The 14,924-nt window shown below is 33.3% G+C and overlaps 2 protein-coding genes across 16 annotated transcripts in view; one reads left to right on the forward strand and one right to left on the reverse strand.

The window, feature by feature from the left end:
* Positions 1-908: 908 nt before the first annotated feature.
* Positions 909-5,479, reverse strand: LOC105429003 (RING finger and SPRY domain-containing protein 1). Of its 2 annotated transcripts, none has more exons than XM_011641647.3 (12): positions 5,107-5,479; positions 4,560-4,779; positions 4,165-4,491; positions 3,923-4,088; positions 3,628-3,810; positions 3,468-3,534; positions 3,234-3,374; positions 3,036-3,151; positions 2,804-2,947; positions 2,463-2,680; positions 2,123-2,383; positions 909-2,034 (listed from the first exon to the last, which is right to left on the reverse strand). In XM_011641647.3, exons 3-12 carry the CDS (start codon positions 4,383-4,385, stop codon positions 1,947-1,949), a joined length of 1,605 nt encoding a protein of 534 aa, XP_011639949.2. In that variant the 5' UTR covers positions 4,386-4,491; positions 4,560-4,779; positions 5,107-5,479; the 3' UTR covers positions 909-1,946. The 2 variants fall into 2 exon arrangements, with proteins under 2 accessions (XP_011639949.2, XP_088938743.1); XM_089082617.1 differs by lacking the exon at positions 5,107-5,479 and adding an exon at positions 4,840-5,020.
* A 1,219-nt stretch (positions 5,480-6,698) lies between these two features.
* The window catches only part of hiw (MYC binding protein highwire), a 183,203-nt gene continuing 174,977 nt past the window's right edge, over positions 6,699-14,924 (forward strand). For 13 of the 14 annotated variants that reach the window (XM_011641650.3, XM_089082590.1, XM_089082594.1 and 10 more), the window contains exons 1-14: positions 6,741-7,162; positions 7,708-7,771; positions 7,847-8,086; positions 8,251-8,404; positions 8,477-8,679; positions 8,778-9,095; positions 9,168-9,335; positions 9,416-9,634; positions 9,756-9,957; positions 10,036-13,541; positions 13,627-13,894; positions 13,998-14,284; positions 14,382-14,707; positions 14,799-14,905. In XM_011641650.3, coding sequence (XP_011639952.2) covers positions 7,068-7,162; positions 7,708-7,771; positions 7,847-8,086; positions 8,251-8,404; positions 8,477-8,679; positions 8,778-9,095; positions 9,168-9,335; positions 9,416-9,634; positions 9,756-9,957; positions 10,036-13,541; positions 13,627-13,894; positions 13,998-14,284; positions 14,382-14,707; positions 14,799-14,905 — 6,157 coding nt within the window. In that variant the 5' untranslated portion in view covers positions 6,741-7,067. Of the gene's footprint in view, positions 7,163-7,707; positions 7,772-7,846; positions 8,087-8,250; positions 8,405-8,476; positions 8,680-8,777; positions 9,096-9,167; positions 9,336-9,415; positions 9,635-9,755; positions 9,958-10,035; positions 13,542-13,626; positions 13,895-13,997; positions 14,285-14,381; positions 14,708-14,798; positions 14,906-14,924 lie in introns of all 14 variants that reach the window. The other variant, XM_089082586.1, reaches the window with a different exon arrangement.

The following is a 14,924-nucleotide window of genomic DNA, read 5'->3' on the forward strand; positions in this document are numbered from 1 at the left end:
GCACGAAAAGATATCAGTTATAATAAAAATGATTGAAAAAATTTTTTAAATCTGCGAAAATGACATGGAAGAATGATTTTCATATTCTTCTAAAAGAAAATATAATTGACATCATTTTTATTAAATTAGGCATTTAGAAAATTTAAATATTATAAATTACACTTTGTGCATTTTTTCCAAATTAAATTTGCTATTAGTTACAATGTATACACAATTTATATCCAATTTACTATAAAATGAGAATTGAGAATTGTGGACATTTTCTACAAATTACATGTTTTAAATTGAAATATGATTAATTTTTTAGCTTTTTCCATTTGGAAATTATGTTTCTAATGACAATATTACACCTAATTCTATGCAAGACATTATTTTTTAGATAGAATCACAAAAGTTGATAATACAAAATATAATGTTGTTTAAATATTGACTACATGGATTACATTTATAAAGATAAATGTTTTCATATCATTTTTTGTTACTATTTTTTTAAGTGATATATGCATAATGACTTTTTAAAGTAATGGACAGAATGACGATATATTTATCTAAAAGATTTTATTAATTGTTTTAGCACAAACACACAATTGTTTGTACTGAACATTGTAACTTGAGCTTCAATTCTGTAGTCAAATACTTTTTTTTTAAATAAATATTCAATTAATGAAATATATAAAGTTCTTTACAGTTATTATTGATTTAAACATAAGAAAAAAAGAACAATACTTTCAGTAAATCTCATTCAGAACATACACACGCGTCGTTAATCGTACTACTGAGAGCGTAATGCATATACATTATTGCTGGAAAATGATAGATCGAAAAAAATTATTCTTTAAATAACACGTATACTTTCTGTTTCTGGGTGAAATATCATGTTATATGTATTAGAATAATGGGAAAGGTAATTGATAATGAAAATAAGATTTTATAAAAAAATGTTTGCAAAATACATGTACATAATAAAACATTAAACATTTCTTTTTATATCTTCCCAAGAATATAATCTATATGTGTGTGAATGTCTTACTTTAATATATTATATACTATATTATTAGTATTTTTTTCAGTTCCTTAGAAATAAATTTATATTACTAGTCATGATAGTTTACTTATATAACTTGTTAAGAATTTAAACAATTTGAATGTATAATCTGAATTTCTAATTATTTCTAATAGAGGAAATATTTTCTGAGTTAATGAATAAACAATTTTCCAAATTTTATAATTCAGTCACAGATTCCGAAGCAAGAATCTATAAACACGATATAGAAATCATCGTATTTGTAAAGGATTCATCAATATTTTCCTATTTTATTATTATATTTCTTACGATAACGAATACATAATCATTTTCATCAAAAATGCCTATACCTAAAGCTTTTTCATATGGAGTCAAGAATTTGAGTTCTTTCTTTCTCTCTCTCTCTTTGATTTTATGATTTTCTTTAATCTATTTACTTCTCTATTCAATAATTACATTAATTAAATATATTTTTAGCAATATATATTTATTTTTAAACATAATTTTAACCTCTTGTTAAATTAGTGATAGTTTATAACATTCTTTAATTCACAAGTATTATCTTGATAAAGCTACGTAGTAGAAAAAGTATAGAGAAGTATGGAAAAGTTCAAAAGAGAATGTTTTATTTTGTAAAATATTTGTTTGCGCATTGATCTTTGATTCTTAGAATAAACTCATTCTTTACGGGAATTTTTTTATCTACAATTAATTTGTAGTTCTTCCTGTGTATTAACACATTGTATTGCATAGAGAAAAATACTATGTCACATGTGATAACTGTATTCAGTACAGTACGTAAATAATTATCTATTACAATCATGATTATTTCATATCTATTATAATCATATTTCCATAAAAATAATATGATATAAAAGAAATGATGAAAGAATTGGTTAATATTAGTATGAGATGATCGATGTCATATGTTATCCGAGGCTACTTCTTCGATAGTAGCTCTACACATTGGGCATTCAATCAACTGTTTCGAACACCTTTGGCAAAATCCTCTGTAGAAATATATCAATTGTATCATGTATATCCAAAAATACAAAAATTGTTTTAAAAAATTCTCAAATTTAAATACAATTATATTACCTATGATTGCATGGCAGTAACCTTACTGACGCCCTCTGATCGAAACATAATGTACAGGAATCTTCTCTAACACTAAGCCTTCGCAATTGATCTAAATATATGTGTCTAGGAAGTATGATTTTGTCTTCTGGTTTTAATGTAGCATAATCGTTAAATTTTTGAAATTCTCGATCAGTAGGTGGATATTTAAAAGGTACATGTCCAAAATTAAATAGACATTGCTGAAATGACATAAAACTAGCCGCAGCAAAAAATCCCGACCTAGAAATGATCTTGGACATTACTGTTGAATTTTGCTTGAATATTTATAACGTAAAGAAAAAAAAAGGAAAATATATACCTTACTGTTTTAAATACTTGAATGCATGGTTTAAGAGATACACCATTGATAGAGAATATTATTTCTAATTTGTTTAAATCTAATAAGCAACCCAAGATATCACCAGACTTCCAGCATGGTCTGTCGTGAAATTTTTCACTTCGTGCATTATACCAAATCAGTCTGCGACAGCCATCATAGGCCAAAGAAAATTCATCATCTCCTATACCATATCCTTCCTAATAAAGAATGATAAAAATATTTTTATAATAAAACAATATTATATAATAATTCTGTATATAATTTCATAATTCTTTAAATATTATATAAATAAAAATATTCTCAAATATATGGAAATTTACATGATTTAGAAAAGTGCTGTCCTTTGTGGCCCATCCAATTTGCATAACCCCTGTAGTTATTATTAATGTCTCATAATACCATATTCCTGAATCTACTTGAAATGTACACCGTACGCTTTCAAAGGAATATGCATCACATCGTGCCTAAATCAAGATACGGAGAGATAAGAAATTATCATTAAATTAAAATAATAATAACTACCAGAGAGTAATGGTATGATAGAATATCTACCTCCAAACCATTAGGTGATATTTTCAGGTACTCGCTTACATCTTTTGTATTCAACATTACATTAATACCCGTCACATCGACGGAATCGTGGGAATATTTTCTACCTTCCATTAAGACTAAAAAAAGTAGACTGATTAAATGTGTCATTATTGTTTAGTAGTATAAATAAATAGCTCTAATATGAGATTATATACTTACATAAGTTATCTAAACACCATTGTGCACAAAAACCAACTTGTCGACGTACATAATGTGTTTCCGTAGCCCATTTCTCCAATTCTAATAATGGATTTTGTTTTTCTGTCATAAGGCGTTTCTTAATAGTTACCTTATTTTCACCTGTTGACATGTGACAAAAAATTAATTAATCTGACAAATATAGAAAATATATATATAAAAATATATATATATATATATAAATATTTTTCTTACTTGTTTGTGCAAACTTTTCTAATGCTATTAAAGAATATAACATTACATAAGGTTCAATATCTTCTCGCTAAAAAAAGAACATTAAAATCATGTTAAAAAGTATCTGACACATGACATTACTATACTTTACATTGATATTTTATGCAAATTATACTCATACTAGATTTGAAACTAGATAATCTAAAGTGGCATCGGATAATATTGCTATACTACTAGGACCAGCAAGTTTTTCTGCAATACAACCGAGTACTACACATATATTGCGTTGCTGCGTAGTTGTAATTTGTATTTGTCCAAGTTTTTGTGGTAATTGAAACATGTGTGATAATCGTAGTACAGAATCCTATATTGAAAAATAATAATAATCATCATTGTTGCTTTTGCTTTAATTTTTATTATGTTACAAATAAATTGATATGCTAATAATAATAAAAAAATCATAAATAAGTTCCAACCTTCGAAGGTAGAGGACAATCATCTAGTAATAATATTATAACCGAAGGACCCAATGGATTGTGCATTGGAATAACATTGACCATGGAACTAACTACTTGTATCCAACCATCTTCCTTGTCAGCAATAGCATTCAATTTTAACATCGCTGGTGGTGGCTCATGATCACTAAATATATACATAAACAAATATATAATAAAGGGAACAAATAATAAATAGATACATTAGATTGTCTATTACTTACTTATCTACCAAAGTGTCAAGACTTCCTAGTGTCTCTAACACAAGTTTGTCAATGTGTGACGATGTAGGAAATTTAAAGGAAGGAGATGCCGAATCGCTAGACGAAACTATACTTATACTTGGCTCTGGTATTATAGTATTCTGAGTTTCTGCATGATTGTGACTGCCATAAGTCTCAATATCATATATTCCTGGAGTATCTTTACACAAACAATTGCCCATTCCCACTGGTTTATTCGAATTCCTTTAGTAAATTATTGCTTGTTGTTTAGGTTACATTTACAGAAGAATGGTACAGTAGTATTATCAAATCTTGCATTTGACTAGGCTGAAAACAAAAATCAAATAAAAGATACCGCTTTGATGAAATATGATTGAGAATGCTATGCCACTTACCAAAAAAATGATATCATAAATCATATCCTTTTACCATGTATAAATGATAATGTTGTAAGCGTCTTTTATTTGCTTAACTGCATGCGTAACTTTAATATTACAGCTTTATAACTAAATGCAAGTTAAACGCAAAGTATTTTTCATTCAGGTCTTCTTCATTAAAATTTGTCTCTTTCCATTAACAAACTACATTTAATGCATGTTTCCTCTGTTTTTTGGTCTATAAACAGAAAATTAAAACGATTAGATAAAAACGAGGATTGTGTAAGTCAACACATACATGACTAGACTTTCTCGAAAGCTTATAAGTAAAAGAAATACAAATGCTTATTTTGCATGTTTTAATTTGAGAAATGGCTATATTGAAAATAAATTTTTTCGAGCTATACACAATAAAAAAATTTTCCAAAAATTCGATTGAAAGTCGTAATCAAGTCGGAGAATCTCGAACTTTAAGGTTATGTTTCTGTTGCTCTGCACAACAGAAATTTCACCATAAAGCACGAAAAGTGAGATCACGTATGTGATTTATACTATTTGATATTACTTCGTCGATCTTGTGTCCCACGGTGGCGAGTATTTTCTACTATAACTCATACTTCGTAGATCTTGCGGATGGACTTTTAATAATCTCGACGTGACACGTTATCGAATCGTTCCTCGCATACTCGCGTAGATTATGCCGCCGTATCGCATTTTGTGTTCGGTGCGAGACGCACGCGTCAAATGGGATTAACGAAATTCGTCGAGATTCCGCGTGTGAACCGAGACTCTCTCAATGCCATTTCCTGTCGTAACAATCGTCGCTTTTATCGCCGTCGATAAATCGCGCACTGTAAGAAAAAGCCGATTTTTTTCACAGTCTCGTTTGGAGCAAAACGGCTAGGTTTGCCGTTGACATACGCGCGAGATTTACAAAGCCGGCGAGGCTTCCGACAAACATAACAGACATAATAAATAAATATACTAAAACGAATGTGATGACGCACGTACACGTGATATATAATATATAAATATATTTATTTATATATTAATATAAAATGTTTTAAAAGTGGAGATCAATCACTCGGGAGATGTGGTTGGAGATTCAAACAAGAAAAAAAATTGATATGAATATAGATCCGGAAATGCGTTGTTTTCGAGTTATTGCCATAACTATTTTATATTAACTAGAATAGTACATACAAGGCGCACGCTTCGCGCGCGCCATTTCTTCTTTACAACACTAATTTGAAAAATTTATATTATTGTTTATTGCCAACAAAACGAGAAGATTCAATTCCATCAACATAATACCAATAATTTCGCTACAAAAATAATATGATGTTAATAATTGAAACAAATTAAAACAGAAATAAAGAGATAAATATTAGCTTAATAATAAAATTTAGATATTAAATATAATGATCGTCTGCATTAGAACAATACAAAGCGCGCCATTTCTTCACTAACACTGTTCATTTTTACTAATTTATTCATATAATCACAAAATATTCATTCTTAAAAATTTAAAGAAAAAAATCAAACATATATCTTTATGTACATAATTTGTTTTTAATTTGTTTATTATCACGCTGGCTACCAAAATAAACTTTTAATGCTCGCCAAGAATGTACTCGTGAAAAGACGACATAAAGTTGTTCATGACTAAAAACATCTTTATGAAGATCTATTCTTATTCTCATTGTCAAGCAAATATCTGTCATCATGTAATTTAGTAATTGTCATAGCAAAAACTAATTTTATGAGATATTGAAGAAGAGATAATTTTTATAGGTTATTTTTAGAGTTTTATAACATAATTAAAGCCAGTTAAAAGTTGCGGATTGTTTTTATTGTTTTTGAATTCTCAAGCACTTTCCGAGCGATTGACTTTCATTTTTGAAATATCCTATATATATATCTATATGTCATATACTTCTAAATACATATTTATTATATATATATAATTTCATAAATGGAAGAGTGACATATCGTTAAAACGCCTCGGGTTTGCCAAATATACGTATGACGTGTATTACGCACAGAGACGCGTTGACATTTAGCATTTGTTTTAAATATTCATCCGCCCGCGACGCGACGTGGGAGCTTCGCATACAAAGTTCGCGCGGTTCTCGCTCGGGGACTCGTCCCCGTTATCGCTCGCGATAACTCCAACGACTTCGATTATCGATGTCGCGGCGAGTACTCGCGGTCCGTCTGGCACTGGTTTCAAGACGAACTTACGCGGAACGGAGCGAAGACGTCGCGTTTTTGAATCTCCGTAGGAATACGGAACGTGAGGTAAACCGCCGGTCGCGTGCGAGGAATCCCCGAATTCGCGCGCCGTCGGGTCGACGCGCATCGCCGCCCGTCTTCTCGCCGCACGGTACCTTCTCTTCTTTCTAGGATTTCCCCGGGAACCACGTAAAACGTTATCACATGGGAAAGACGGCCAGCGAATGTCAACGATCAATAGTGTCACGAAAATGACTTGGTGACTCATATACCGGGAGTTTCGCACGAATCATGGTGTCCAGGGATAACGAGAGGCTGTTGCCTGAGCCTGAGAGCTACGCAAAATGTTTTTACGATCTCTTCAAGAACGTCGCCGAGGCACAAAGGTGCGAAAGTGCCTTTCGTATAACCTCTTCTCTTCCGTGATTTGTTTACCTGACATTGACATTGTGGTGATCAGATTTCGGTTGTATGATCGGTCGACACTTGAGTGAAATTGCATAATTTTCGTTTCCGATTGAAAGAAATTTTTAATTGACACGGCCGTTGATTGAACTTTCATTATATATGCGTTTTATCGGTGTAGAACGTAACCTCAAACTTTTTGTTTATTAAGATCTATTTTTGCGTATTTATTTGGTTTTATTCTCTATTGAATGGTTTAGTCATTTCGTTAAGTATTTAACTATAATATTAAAATTTTTAGTCGTGTATTTAAAGTAAATCATTTAAGTTGTTCACAAATAGAATAGAATATTTTTATGATTGCAAAATGATTTATTATATTTATTTATTTATTGTAAAACAATTTTATTGTCATTAGACTAGTAAAAAAATAGTATAAACAGTATTATAAATATATACTAAAATCTACTTGATTCTATGTATATAAATTAATTTAAATAAAAAATTGATTTATAATATCTTTTAGAAATAAGGGAGAATGGAGAAAATGTAAAAAGAATAAAACTATTCGTAAACGAGACAAAAAAAAGGTAATAATTGTAATAATTTTTTGTTTTCTGATCTGGAATAAAATGTATTCTAATATAGTTTTTATATGTATACAGGTTGATCTTAATGGTGAATTAAATTACAATAGTCCACCAGAGATAGAAGCATCTTGTAATGCTTCAGCATTTGCTGTATTTGCTAGTGTGAGAAGTGCTATTTTAGAAAAACATGCAAAATTGTCAAGTGAAATTTATAGAGCATCCAACTGTAACTCTCCGCCACCAGAACTTAGTGACACTATAGATACAGAAAGTGACGATGAGGATAGGATATCAACTATACAAAATTTACCAAAGGTAAAAGAAAGACGAAATTAATTTCTTCAATTTTGTTTTCTATATATTAGTGTAATATCTTACTTATCTACCTATCCAATATTTTTGTATGTTTTATTTATGTATAATATGTATATTTTATATAATATTTAATATATGTAGTTATAAGAAAATTTTTTTGATAGATTGTAGGTATCGGTCTAAGAAGTGTTTTTACATTGATGCGGGAAAGTAGAACAATCGATCCAATCTTATGTACAAAGGCATTGTCAGCTTTGTTGGATGTTTTACAAGGGCAACTACCAGAAGGTCTCAAGTCTGAACCAGATGATGTCATTGGTTTGTATCTTTGAATAATTGAGGTTTTTAATTGACAATTTGACAAATTTCTTAATAAGTTATTTTTTTTAGATCCATTATTTGATCTGTTACTGGATCTTGCGACTTCTCATGGTCCTGAATCAGCCGCTGCCAATGATGGCAGTCACTTGACAGCTGTAGCTTGTGCTTGTTTATTGAGTCTTGTTGTAGTTAGAGGAGATACTGGGCGGCTGCTAGCAGCAATAGCGGCATTGCTTATGTCTCCGAGAGCGTTAGCAGTACAAAATATTCAGGTATTATTAACATAGCCAACTTGCTATTACATTATTTTTTGCATGATATATATAATATATGATATATATGATATGAAGTTTAATTTTTAATCTTTTAGATGCCATGTGTATTGACGTCTCTGCAGAGAAGTGTTCACGCTGTTTTGTTAGGCAAACTCATGAGACCAGATTGGATTACATATGGTGTTCCTAAGTGTTCTAGGATATATACCTCTATGCTTAAGTTACCAAATGAAATGAATAATATGGTACTGAATGAACGTAGTTTTGTGAGTGATGGAAAGTATTTATATCTGCATACATCTCGTGGTTTATTGAAAATTGGAAGTGGCCATAGTGGCACAATTTGGGGGCACATATATATACATAAAGCAGATTTTTATCCAACAGAAATAGGATGGCTTGGTTATGCTAATGTTAGTAGTATTTTAATATTTACAATTGTACGATAATAAATAATATTTTATTTACACAAACTTTACTTGCAGAATTCATTATACTTTAAATGTGCACCTAGAAAACAAAGTGAGCTATTGATTATCGATGCAGAAACGCTTATTGTAACGGGAATTGCTGTGTTGGAAGGAAAAGATTGGTCATCATCCGTCATGTTTTCCGATGGCGAAAATTTAGGAATGATAACAGCTGGCAAGGATGTAATTATTGTTATTATGTAACAATATTGTATTCTTATTTAAAATATTTATTTAACCCATTTAACTTTTTTTTTCAATAGGAAGGTTTCGTAGTACGAACGATAAATACGCTGAGTAATCCTGTAACAGTTGCATCCGAGCTACCACTAAAATTGGCAAGGAAATGTGTAGATATATTCGGATATGCAACATTTGATGAAGAACAAGCAATACATACTTTGAATCCGGGATGCGATGATGAAATTGCAATGGTTACAGCGGGAAAAGAATTTGGTTTACTGAAAACAGTATCTGGAAAAGTAAGTATTTTGTTAAAAATATATTTATTGTTATAATTGTTCAATGTTTTATGTACAATAATATATTTAGTTATAATAATATATTTGGTTTGATTTTTAATCTAATTTTAATTTTTAATAGTTATTATATAGTGGAAAAGGAACTTGCTTAGGCATGAAGAGCAATACGAGACCTAACAGGTGGTTGGAACTTACTTTTGGTAAAGGTCCAAGGATAATGCAATTTGCAGCAGGTCATGATGGCCAACATATTATCATGGTTATGGAAGATGGTTCTGTACTGTTTGCTGGTACTGCTAGACGTGGAGAAGATGGAGATAGTAGTAAGTTTTCTATACAGATATTATAATATTTTAATTTATAGTAACAATAATGCTATAATTATTTTATTTTATCCTAAGATAAAGCTCGTAGACAACCAAAACCGGTAAAACCAAAGAAAATGGCAAAAGTGGAAGGTCAGTTTATTATGGATGCTGCGTGTAACAATGGATCTACCGCTTTAGTCACAAAAGATGGCTCTCTATTAATGTTTGGTAAAGATACGCTGCATAGTGATCCAGTGACGGGTCTAGTTACCGATTTAAGAGATGTGTGTATAGTTCGCGTGTCATTAGGAAAGGCTCACGCCGCTGCGTTAACTAACAAAGGACATCTATATACATTTGGTATAAATAATAAGGGACAATGTGGTCGTGATTCTACAACGGTGCATACCGTAAATAAGGAAATGTCAGTAGTTGCGATGGAAATGGGTACAGGGGAAGATGAATTAATAATAGCCGAGGAGGAAAGTGTTGATCCCACGGAAGATTGGGAAGAAACAAGAGGGATGTGCCCTCCGGGACAACATCAATGGAGGCATCGCGTTTGTATGGTTTGCACGATATGCAGAGAATGTACCGGCTATAGCATATCGTGCCTGAGTAGCATACGTCCCGATCGGAATCCCGGTCAAGAATGTGGATGCGGCGAAGGAGACAGCGGATGCGCGGAATGTGGATGTTGTCGTACGTGCGCAAGAAAGAGTTGTAGCAATGGCATATCAGGTTCCAACTTCCGAGAATATCTGCAAAGACGATTGGGTGAGATAAAGCAACGGCAGCGGAGCAAAGCAGGACCGAGTACCGTCAAATATGGAGTAAAAACTAAGGGATCGAATAATCAACGTGTAGCTGGTCCTAGTATCGCACAAAAGGGATTTCCAGAAAAAGTGGCATTGGGATTGGGCGTTAATCTCGCGGTTGAGGAAGGCATCGGCGGTAGCGATGTAGAACGAGGGGATGCGGCGAGGATTGCTAGTATCTCACCAGCCAGAGTCCCTATTCCTAGTGAAAGTCCTGTGATTCAAGTGTCCTGTGGTTTGCATCACACGGTGTTACTTTTGCAAAATGGAGAAGTGTATACATTTGGTAGTAATATATATGGTCAGTTAGGCGTTGGAGATTTAGTGGCACATGCAGGACCGGTACAAGTTAAATTACCAACTATTGCTATCCAAGTAGCAGCTGGGAGCAATCATACTGTAATACTCACATCAAAGGGTGAAGTTTATACGTTCGGTGCATACCAAAAGGGACAACTCGGCATGAATTGGTGGAATGGTCAGAACGAGTCTACAAACACTTCTCTAAATCGTCGTGCTGATCGTTCTCAACCATGGCATAGCTTTCCAAATGTAGTGCCAAATATTGGTCCTCGATGGGGTAGACGAGCGACGTGGATCGGTGCCGCCGGAGATCAAACTTATGTTAAGATAGATGAAATAAATTCGATTAGTTTGACGAAGAGTACCGTTATGGCGAATAAAAATTGTATTATCTTGATACCTCATCAGAATGAGCACGCGAATTCTTTTAAAAGTTTGGTGATAAGCAAACGCGATGGAACTTGCAACAGTTATAGTGGCGCGGATCAAGTTGATTTCAGTAATTGCGCGACGTGCTTGGATCCTTTGTACAATGTTATTTGGACTTTTAATTCGACGAATAACGAAATAAGCTTGTACAATATAATATCGACGGAAGTTAGAGCGATACCTGGTTTGGAAGCTTCTATTCTTAATCCAGGTTTGGCGCTTCCAGTTGTTTCGACTTGTTTCGTAACGCGCTCACAAGCTGCAATGCATTTATTAGCTTGTTTGGATACATTGACACAGGCGCAAGACGAAAACTTATTGATAGTCGAAGAAAACGAATGTAATCAATCGACACACGGTAAAGTGTACAGTCGTGAAGATTACGCCACTGTTAGCAGATTCGAAAGTCACGGAGGAGGATGGGGTTATTCTGCCCATTCCATTGAAGCAATCAGATTTATGCCTGATACAGACATTATATTGGGAGGGTATGGTTTATTTGGTGGCCGGGGTGAATACACTGCGAAGATAAAGCTATTTGATATTGGAATTGATGGTGGAGATCAAGAGAACGATGGTGAACTTCTCGCAGAGACAGAAGAGATTCCATATGAATGCGGTCCAAGACAGAAATATTCGATATTGTTTGACGAACCTATATCCCTGCAGGCGAATAGATGGTACGTAGCATGGGCTAAAGTCGGTGGACCTTCCAGTGATTGTGGTTCCGGTGGACAAGGAATGGTCACAGCAGAAGATCAAGTCATGTTTTATTTCAAGTCTTCTAAAAGATCTAACAATGGCACTGACGTTAACGCTGGACAGATTCCACAATTATTGTATCGCGTCATCACACCTGAAAATCAAACATCAAATAGACAGAGAGACCAAATTGAACCCGTTTACGTCTTGAAGAGGGAATTCAGTAGAACCGTCACGAAGGAGTGCTTTCAATCTTTGATATCTCTCCTTCAATGGAGTTGGAACACATTGAAAGCGACGTTGGCTGATGTGACTGTTCATATTGCGTCGTCAACTCACGCAATGCTTGAAATGGAACGATTGGTGTACATAAGCAAAGCTAGTTTAAGACTACTTAGAACATACACCAATGAAATTTATCCTAACCACGTCGTTAAGAAGACTCCTCCCGAATCCGTACGTTTGGCGGAGTGTATAGGTGAAGTCCGAGCATTGTTGCGTCAAATTTTGTCTGATTCTTTGCCGATTACTTTGAAAAGTAAAGGAAAGATGCGGTCTAACAAAAGTTCTAGTAGTACTTTGGGAAATAAGATGACAAGTAGCATACTGGATGAATGTCACAAAACATTTGTAGCTTGTTATCATGCATTTTATCCTACTGCATATCTTAAATGGACCTCCTTATGCGAATTATTGTCAGATATCGATAAAGAACAAGGTACAACTACAAAAGATCGTCTTCTTTCGGCAGTGCTAGCTTCTTTATGCAATTCGGCAATACGGCTTAGGTGCACATTTCCAATCTTAAACAACATTATGGACAACAGTGACAGCGTGAAACGGCAGCTTAGCCCATCCGACAATGCCGGTCTGCTTATGATGAATTCGACGGAAACTCATCAGTATCCAATTTTGGTTGAGCAAATTAGCTACAAATCTCAAGTAGAAAGCTCTGGCAAAGAAATTTTGAATTGGTCATTCCGTGAAGTACTTGATAGATTGTTAGATTTGATATTGATACCGGTTAAAAGAAACCTTTGTAGAGAGAAGACTCAGTCTCTGCCAGAATTGGTTCTTCATTGCTGTTATTTATTAGCGCGAGTTATAGCCGAATTGGCCGCGCAATCGAGTGGAAACGAGGACGAGCTGCAAGCAGCTTGCGGCAGACTTATGTATACGACGCCCTCAAGATTTACAAGAACAAATCAGTCAAGATCATGGAATACGGGTAATGGTTCTCCGGATGCTATTTGTTTTTCAGTCGATAGACCAGGCATTCTTATAGCCGGTGTTGGTATCTATGGAGGTGCAGGAGTATATGATTATGAATTGGAATTGTTAGATGATGTAAGTAATGCGCAAAAGTTTTGTCGTATTGTTTCTTTTAATTTTGAAAATTACGATACTAATTATAGTTATTTTATTATACTAGCAAAATAATACTGGTAACGATCCATCACATACTCAGCGTTGGAGTAGCTTGGATTTTACAAGAGGATCTTTTGGACCGGATGACTGTATTAATGACATAGTAGAATTGAAATTTGACAAACCGGTGCTCATAAAAGAGAATATTAAGTATGCTATTAGACTGCGAAATCGTGGAGGAAGAACCAGTAATGGTGATGGCGGCTTAAGTATTGTCAAAGGAGCAGATGGCACAACATTTACTTTTACGGCTTGTTCTTTAAGTTTTAATGGTATGTTAAGTTCTCTTATGTGGTAATGTTTGCAAAAAAATGTCATAATATTACGTAATATATAAATTATATTAAATTATATTATTTAATTATATTATCGCAGGTACAACACAAACTAGAGGTCAAATACCACATATTTTATATTATTCAAATCCGCAAGATTCTGACGGACAACATACGAATAAAGCTATGGCAGAAGTGCAAGCGAGAAAGTGTACTCTTGCCATGACCGCAACAATTATTCAACGGTCAAACGAAATTTTTTCTTTGGCAAGAGAAAGAGCGGAGGAAGTAATAGCTAATGAAGTTCTTGGTAATGCAACTTTTGTAACGACTCTTTTACCGCTAGTAATGGCACATATTAGTCCTTTAGCTACCTCAGATCCTAGAGTAAGTAATTCTAAAGACTTTTTTAAAATATGAATATCTTGGATAATAAAATGATAAGAAGAAAAGTATTTAATATACATTTTTCTGTACCTTTCAGAGCAGTGTCCAAATTCTTACCCTAATACAAGAGATGTTGCCACACGTTGCAGCCTTGAATTTATTGTCCACGATGGGTACTTCTCAAATATCGCAAGATAGTGAAACTCAATCACATTTTGCTCCTCCAATTACTACCAGTCATCATTATACTTGGTTAGAGAGCGAACATCCTTATAAACCAGCGACAGTGTCATATTACAAAGTCACTTTTCCGGAAACAGTAAAATGGCTGACTGTCGAATTTACTCCAGAATGTGGAACATCACAACCAGAAGATTATCTACAACTTTATATACCAAATTTGATTCCTAACTCCTCTGCAGGGTAGATAAAATACTTCCACATTTTTATGTAGCATATAAACATATGATATATTTATATTTTTATAATATATTTATATTTTTTGTTTCTATAGGACGGTTTCAAATATTACGGGAGAAGATACTCCTCTGTATTGGCCAGTATTACACAAATTGAGTAATGTTCAGAGTCAATGGCTACAAAATGCTGTTGTGTTACCAGGTATATGTACAGCATTAAT

This window comes from Pogonomyrmex barbatus, unplaced genomic scaffold, assembly GCF_055798465.1.
Source record: "Pogonomyrmex barbatus isolate J1 unplaced genomic scaffold, ASM5579846v1 scaffold6, whole genome shotgun sequence".
In the NCBI taxonomy this organism is placed as follows: Eukaryota; Metazoa; Arthropoda; class Insecta; order Hymenoptera; family Formicidae; genus Pogonomyrmex; species Pogonomyrmex barbatus.

Bases quoted from the DNA above. Each gene is read 5' to 3' on its own strand.
- LOC105429003 (XM_011641647.3), bottom strand. From the start codon at position 4,385: ATGGGCAATTGTTTGTGTAAAGATACTCCAGGAATATATGATATTGAG. The intron at 3,811-3,922 runs GTTGGAACTTAT...TTTTCAATATAG, and splicing joins ATTGTCCTCTACCTTCGAAG to GATTCTGTACTACGATTATC. The intron at 3,152-3,233 runs GTAAGTATATAA...TACTTTTTTTAG, and splicing joins ATGGTGTTTAGATAACTTAT to TCTTAATGGAAGGTAGAAAA.